This window comes from Quercus robur, chromosome 5 (assembly GCF_932294415.1).
Source record: "Quercus robur chromosome 5, dhQueRobu3.1, whole genome shotgun sequence".
NCBI classification, from domain to species: Eukaryota; Viridiplantae; Streptophyta; class Magnoliopsida; order Fagales; family Fagaceae; genus Quercus; species Quercus robur.
In genome coordinates, this window is record NC_065538.1 from 46,796,171 (window position 1) to 46,804,018 (window position 7,848).

Consider the following 7,848-nt stretch of genomic DNA (forward strand, 5'->3'; position numbering starts at 1 on the left):
CTATACATATACATAAATCAATATGTAAAGTTTATCATTCTATGGAAGACAAGTAATATGCAACAATACTTTCAAAATCCAACACCTATAGCCAATATAGGCAATATAAAAACGGAATAGCAGCGGATATATTTTGCTTTTAAAAAAATTGAAAAAATGATTAGCTTAGCTATACTATTTTATTGTCGAGTAAGCTCCTATCATTAGACAACAGTAAGTAATCACTACTGTCTTTCTAGATCTACTGCACCCACTTCATCTATACAACACTGAATCCACGTCGAACTCTACCTACTAAGCATCCTCTGAAAAGAACTTAATCGTGTACCAATACCATGTGGCATACTATCTTCTATGGGTGAAACTATGGGTTGAACCCCACTGCATAAATTACTATCCGCTGGCCAGACCGGAGGCTCAGCCAGGGTTCGGCATATGGGGCAATTTGTGTTTGAGCTAAGCCACATATCAATGCACTCTACATGAAACCTGTGGGTACAATTTGGCAGAAGCTTAACCATGGTCTCTTCCACAATAGTGCTCAAGCAAACTGAGCACTCTGTGACTTCTTCACCATGATCAAGCTTGGCACTTGGATTGTATATGAACATTGGTAATGAGGCCATGACCAATGGATCGAGACCTGCCATTGGTGACTCAATAGAATGTATTTCATCTAGTGCTTCTTGAGTTGTTCTCCTGTCTAGGGAAGCTTGTTGTCTTAAAAGGTACCTAGGATAGATTTGGAGAATGATGAAGATCATCACAATAGCGAATAGGGAGAGCACAGCTGCAAGTTTGATCTTGCCATTGTTACCAATTCTATAATTAGAATTACCATCGCTGGAACTCATAGTTGCTCCTAAGGTGATCTTGATCAACGTGATGGTGTTAAAAAATAAAATGCAATTTGTAATTCTCATTAAGCTGTCAACAAATTAAGAGGGGGCAGCAAATAGACAATAGAAGAACTATGTGGCAGCAAATAAAGAAGCTGAAGCTATTATTGGCAGACAACTCACATGCTGGCTGTCATTCAAGGAGTATGTCGTTGAATTCTAAAACTTACTAGTGTAAATTTGTATAATATATTATTATGTTAGTCGGTTTAGTAACCGACCTAAGGCCTCTATCTAACCAATGCATATGTACAAAGACAAAATAAGAGAAGTGAAATGAAATAGATACAGAGCATTAGAAATTTAGAATACTCTGTTAGCTGTGGAAATTTCAAGAAAGGCCATGGCCATAAATTGTCTTAAGTGGTCATGTGCAATAATTCTAAGAATATTTGTCTCTTTATGTCTTCAAAACAATGTCCCGATTATTGTCTTATAAAGGCTTGTATCTTATTGGTCTATCCATGCTTACCATAGGTATGCTTGCAAAAGATTATCTTTGATTAATTTTAATTGGTTTGTGATAAACCCTATTTGTTATATTAATAAATATATAAAAGATCTAAGATTTTTTTTTTTTTTTTTTTTTTCTAATCTTTTGCATTCTAGTCTAGAATTTTTGCTGAAATTACGTTTTGTGGAAGAATTGTACATAATTACTGTGAGTTACAAATTCTACTTAAGCAAACTTATGCTCCATCATATATAAGTAAGCTTAATCTTATTCGGCAAGAACGTAAACCATGCTTGAAAGCGTATTCTACTTTGTTAACTAAATCGAGCTTATATTCAAAGTAAAATTAATGAAATAATCCTAAACTTTTTTACTCCTTTCAACTCAATTGCAAGTTTACAGCCTTACTACACATGTATATTCATAGTTGGAGATCCATAAAGCTCTAGTAAACTCGCTTCTGTATATAATTGATCACTAGATATGTAAAACTTGATAAAAAATAATTATGAAAAAAAATAAAAGCTGTAATTCAGCATGCATCTACATTTCGAAATCAGTGAGACATTTTCATTTTGGTACGAAACTTAACTTCATAATCTGATTGCGGTGAAATCTTTTTAAGAAGTAAATCTTTTAATTGCAAATTCAATCAATATTTAATGTGCATCACTCTACGGTAGAAAAATAAATGCAACAATACATACTTTCAATGTAATCACTACTGTCTTTCTAGATCTTCTGGACCTCCTTCATCTCCACAACTCTGAATCCCCCTCGACGATCTCTCCCTACTAAGCATCCTCTGAAAAGAGCTTAATCTTGTACCATGTGCCGTACTATCTTCAATAGGTGGATCTAAGGGTTGAACCACAATGCACAAAGTACTATCCTCTGGCTTGACCATAGGCTCAGCCAGGGTGCGGCATATTGGGCAAGTTGTGTTTGAGTTAAGCCACATATCAATGCACTCCACATGAAACGTGTGTTTACAATTTGGTAGAAGCTTAACCATGGTTTCCTCCACAATGGTGCTCAAGCAAACTGAGCACTCTATGACATCACCATGATCAAGCTGGTCAGTTCGTTTGTACATGAACTTTGGTAATGAGGCCACCACCAATGGATCGAGAGCTTTCATTGGTGTTGGCTCAATGGAATGTATTTCATCCAGTGCAACTTGAGTTGTTCTCCTATGTAGGGAAGCCTGGCGTCTTCTTTCTTGGTGCCTAAAATGGATTTGGAGAATCATGACTAGCATTACTAGAGCGATTAGGGAGAATATAGCAACAAGTACGAGCTTACCGTCAGAACTCATGGTTACTCCTAAGTTGATCCAGAAAAGGTGCTTCCTTGCTTAATTGACTCTCAAATTCTGAATTTGTACGAGAGAGATTTTCATTTGATTACCCTGTTATTTCGTTGAAAAATCTCTGATGGGGTTTGTAATATATTTTATGGGATTACCAAATTGAAATTCTACTAATCTCTTGGTAATTTCCTTGTTTTAGGCAGATTGTAGATTGACTTGGCTTTTGTAACATCAACAAATTAATGATAAAGTTGAAATACTAGTCTCCTTTCTCCACCCTTTCGGCTTTTCTTCAAGAAAGGAAGAAATGATAATGATGTAAAATATTTGTTATTATCATTTTGAAAAGTTTAAGTACTAATTAAGGATAAAGATTTTGTTTTTTTTTTTTTTTTTTTTTTTTATAGGAATTAAGGATAAAGTTGAAAGACTAATCTCTTTAAGTGTTTTTATTTGTTATCATCGTTTTGGAAAGTCATAGCTTTTTAGCACTACCAAATACTAAAATGTGGCTACATTGTTGGAGCCAAACTTATATTTTTTAGCTCCACTGCTACCGTGCACAGCAACTTTTGGCTTGGCTGTGCACTATAGCTCATGTAATAAAAAAAAAATATATATATATATATATATATTATTATTATTATTATTATTATTATTATTATTAAATTGTTGTGTTCGCACTGCTTTTTATAATAAAAAATCTCTTTTAGTTGTGTTCACATTGCTTTTTAATAAATTTTTTATATTATTTTAATCAAATGGCTAAAAATATAGATCCATGGATGTTGAGTGTATTGTAAAATGAGAAGGTAAAATAGACAAAGTAGTTTTTTATAAAGCTATATGGCTAAATTTATGGCTCCACCAATGTGAATGCTCTAATGATATAAAATATTCACCTTGAGACATAAATAAGAACGTCTCAAACACGCAACTTCAATAGCTTCCCAAAACACGAAATTAGAAAAATTCAAAGCAATTGGAGCTTATTCTTCGTCCTCAAGGGCGGCTTGAAGTATTTGGAGTAAGGGAGTCAATACCGTATCAGAAGTTATTTCGATTTGATCAGATGAACGAAATATTTTGATACCATTCAATACAAATGTATCGTTTCGAGATTATAGCTAATTTTTACTATTTTATACCATATACAAAGTTATATTTCTAATAACTCAATATATCACTTTGACAATTTCTTATATTTCCTTTGATAAAGGTATCAACATATAAACAACCACCTAACTCAATAAATGCCAATCCCATGTGTCAAAAGATTGGTGATAAAAATTCAAATTATCATATGATGCTTTGAGAAAGTCAAAAGGCAAGTGTATTATTTTGACCAAGCATACAAGTTACTCAGTACTCACATTGAAAAAGCAAAAGGAAAGATAAGTGGCAGCGCCACCTTATGGACCTACCTGACCTAAAAAAAAATATTATATATAATAATTTAAAATTTTATATTTTTTACTTTTAAAAAAATTTGGGACCACCTTGAATTTTTTTATGCCAATAAAATTAAATTGTGGTCCATAATTTGAGCAATTTAACAATATATTGGGGTCTTTCAAGTAAAAAGAAAAAACTCAAAAAAAAAATTAACTAAAATTTGAAAAACAAAATATAATAAAACTACTACAGGCTGGACAGTGGCTTGATTCCTTTGACTAAACACATTGCCCAATACAACAAAATTTTCAACTTTTTATTATTTTTTATTGCAATATTATTTTTTCTTACCAGACATATATTATTTACTTCTCATTTTTAATTGTTTTTTCTTGTTTATTCTTAACCACACACATCTTCTGTTTCTTCGATTTTTACACTTCATACTTTTAAATTTTATCACATCTTCATCTATACTTTTACAACTACATTTTGCCTTCCTCTTTGTTTGTAACTTCTATGTCTTCTACTAGTACTAGTGTGGCAGTGCCTCTTCTCAAGTTTTGAGTCTCAAATTTCTCAATACAATTTTTTTTTTTTTTTTTTTTTTTTAAGCTGTACAGGTACCTTTGTTCATTTCCTTTCTTTTCATTTTTTTTTTCCTTTTAAGGTTTTTTGGTTTACAGAATGCAAATTTAATTTGGTCTTAAGAAATTTTTTTTTCTTTTTTTTTTTAAGCACAAACTTCATGCCGGCCGATTCTCGAATTTCGGCCAGTATTTACCAAAACACCTGAAATAGACCGGAATGACCTGAAATTTTTTCTGAAGTGGAATAGGGTGGGTTACTGTTCCAGTTTGTTTATCTGCATGGTATTTTCAGGCCGTTACGGCCAGAACGGAATGGAATTAATAATATTGAATCAAACCTTATTACCTAAAGGCTAAAAAGAAATAAGTTTGTGTAATTTATGCTTCTTAAGGAACACCCTGAATAAAATTTCTGGAGCCGCCACTGGGTAAGATCAAAGAAGAGTGGAGTATAGAGAACAAAGTTACAAAACACAAAAAGCGAATTGGTCATCGTGAAGTCCTTAAAGAAGAAGATGGTAAAAGAAAAATGAAAAGTAGAATAATGAAGTCAAAGAGTAGAAGAAGAGGTGATTCTAACTTCATATTGCAAAGCTATTGTGCATTTTTCTTTCATTTTTCTTCTTCTTTCTGTTGGGTTTCCCAAGCTTAATCAAATTTACATCACCTTGTTAAGGATTTTTTGTTTCGGCCCGAAATGTATTTACCAGCCAGTATCCAATATTTTTACCGGTATGACCAAAATGATCATTATGTCCAGTATTAAAACCGGCACAAAACGATCGCATATCTGTACCAGTATAGCTATTGGTATGGAATATATTTGTCGTATTGGCCGGTATGGTATGGAATCAACTTCATTGATTTGGAGGCTAAGGCAAAAAATGAATTGAGACATTTTCTGTATTTAAATATAATTTTTTTAAAATAATAATACTACTTAAACTGTATATCTTATTTTAGATGCAAAATTAATAATTTATATAAACCATCTAGAATTTTTTTTTCGAGAAAGTCTATAGATACCAAAAATTTGACAAAACTTTTCACATCTATTAATATGGCAGATTGATAGTGATAAGTAAATAAAATGATGTTAGTTGTGGACCTAGATGAGAACTAGTAAAAGTTTTCCAACTCAACTATGAAAAATGTTGTGAAATTCTGTATGTATTTCTTTTTTTCTTTTTTCTTTCTAGAAGATCTACATTCATAACATTTTCACAATAAATCTAAAGTGTTAAGTTTTTACTGATTCTAATTTGAACCCATCACTTAACTTACTTTTTTTTTCTTTTTCTTTTTCTTTTTGTTCATAATAACAAGTAGTAACAACCAACCACTTAAGATTTTTTTGTGAAAAATGTTGTGGACATATTATTTTTCACTCTCTTTTATTCTTCTTTTTCATTTGATAAAAAAATATTATTTTATATATTATCTAATATTTGAGTTTAATTAATAGTATTACAATGAAAGAAATAAACCTATTAGTTAAAATTTAAGGGCTTTCTTTTACTTGAAAGCCTTAGGCGATTGCCTCATTTGCCTGTACTATAGAGCTGCCTGTGTTCGTCCTAGCTGGAACTTAAAGAACAATGAAGGGCCATTGTTTGGGTATAATATAGGATAGACCTGACATAAGTGGGAATAATTAGCCTAGTAGAACTGATCAAACTATTTCGGGGAAAAAAAAAAAACTTATACTGTATTGCCATGAAAAGTAACAATAAAATACAAACAAAGGGCATAAAAATATTACCAAGTTATCCTCCCTTCAAAAAAATAAAATTATTACGAAGTTATCTTTACTAATTCTAATTTCACTCAAACATTTTATCAAAGATTCTAAGAATTTAATATTACATGAATCAAACACCCTCCAGGGTGACTGGGTTGGCCTATCTCCACAAAAGATAGCAATTTTTATTCATTCATTCAAAATTACAACAGTAAATCATAAGAGAGAAAGAAAGAGTCAGTGGATAGTGGTGCAAGCACTATCTCAACGTGGTGCTCGATTTGTTGGGGAATGTAAAATATCTATTCAGCTATTGAGTTTTACTACTAACAGTTTGTAGCTTTTAAGATTTTTCATGGGATACCATAACAAAGGATTATAGCTTGGAATAAGGGCTAAAAAGGGAGAGATGAGAAGGAAAGACTAGAGATAGGAGAACATGTAGAGAGATACATAGTTAAAGGATTTAGTAAATAAGTGGGTGGGGAAATAATTATTGGGTAAAAGAATCAAACTAAAAGATCAGGCAAAATTACCATTTTGGTCCCTATATTTTGGGTTCACTTTCACTTTCCTTCTTCTCTTAGGCTGTAGAATTTTATGTCCCTTTTTATGAAGGTGATTTTGTTCTCTTGAAGCAACAATGTTGCCTCTCAAGCTAGTGGGTTGTTTTTTCATGGGTTATAGGGAAACAGTTTTATCATAAACTCAGTCCTTCCCCTTCATTCATAGAAGAGCTAACAAAAACATGGGGTAATTTATCCCTTTCTGAGAAGGAAAGCATTGGTCTAACCCTTCCAAATATGCGACATTCTTCTTGTTAGGTTCTAAGGATTAGGCACTAATGTATTAGAACCCTAATTTGTAATGTTGGCAAACCATGATCAAAACAGGTTTTAAGTCTTGTTTAGACTTGCTTAAAGTGTATACGTTTTATGTAAAGTTGGAATCGAGTTACTGCAGAACTTATAGTGCAATTCTATCTGGCTCGATCGATCGAGAATTAGACTCAATTGATCGAAAGTCGTGCAGATTTTTTATTTTTTTTTTCTGTAGAATTTCCAACTCAACCCAAGCCCGTTTGACGTGTAGGGTTTTATGTTTTGTCTTAAGTATAAAAGGGAAAACCCTAGCCATGTTTTAGGTTGCTCCTTATGCTGTGTGTGTGAATCTTCTGTGAGATCAAAAGGTGGTTGCCTTTACACATACTTAAGGTTTCCAAGATTCAAGATTATGTCAAGAACTTAGTGATCATTCAGTTGCTGCATTCAAGAAGCTTAAAGATACACAAGCTGGAGTACTTGTACTTGTTGTGAATCCAAGAAAGAAGTAGTCTATGGACTCGGAGCTGTCACGTGGTTGTGGTAGTAAGTTTCCTACTCGAGGTCGCAATAGGATGTTAGTGGTCTAAGTCGCTATTGTGTAAACTTCAATTCTTTGATAATGGATTCAACTTT

At 32.5% G+C, this 7,848-nt stretch overlaps 2 protein-coding genes across 2 annotated transcripts; both read right to left on the reverse strand.

Annotated features, from left to right (window-relative positions):
- Positions 1-287: 287 nt before the first annotated feature.
- Positions 288-854, reverse strand: LOC126728262 (RING-H2 finger protein ATL5-like). Its single transcript, XM_050434114.1, has one exon. The coding sequence runs from the start codon at positions 852-854 to the stop codon at positions 288-290; it is 567 nt and encodes a 188-aa protein (XP_050290071.1).
- Positions 855-1,926: 1,072 nt separating this feature from the next.
- On the reverse strand, positions 1,927-2,968 carry LOC126726127 (E3 ubiquitin-protein ligase ATL41-like). The gene has a single exon (XM_050431249.1). It carries the CDS (start codon positions 2,669-2,671, stop codon positions 2,075-2,077), a length of 597 nt encoding a protein of 198 aa, XP_050287206.1. The 5' UTR covers positions 2,672-2,968; the 3' UTR covers positions 1,927-2,074.
- Between the last annotated feature and the right edge of the window lie 4,880 nt (positions 2,969-7,848).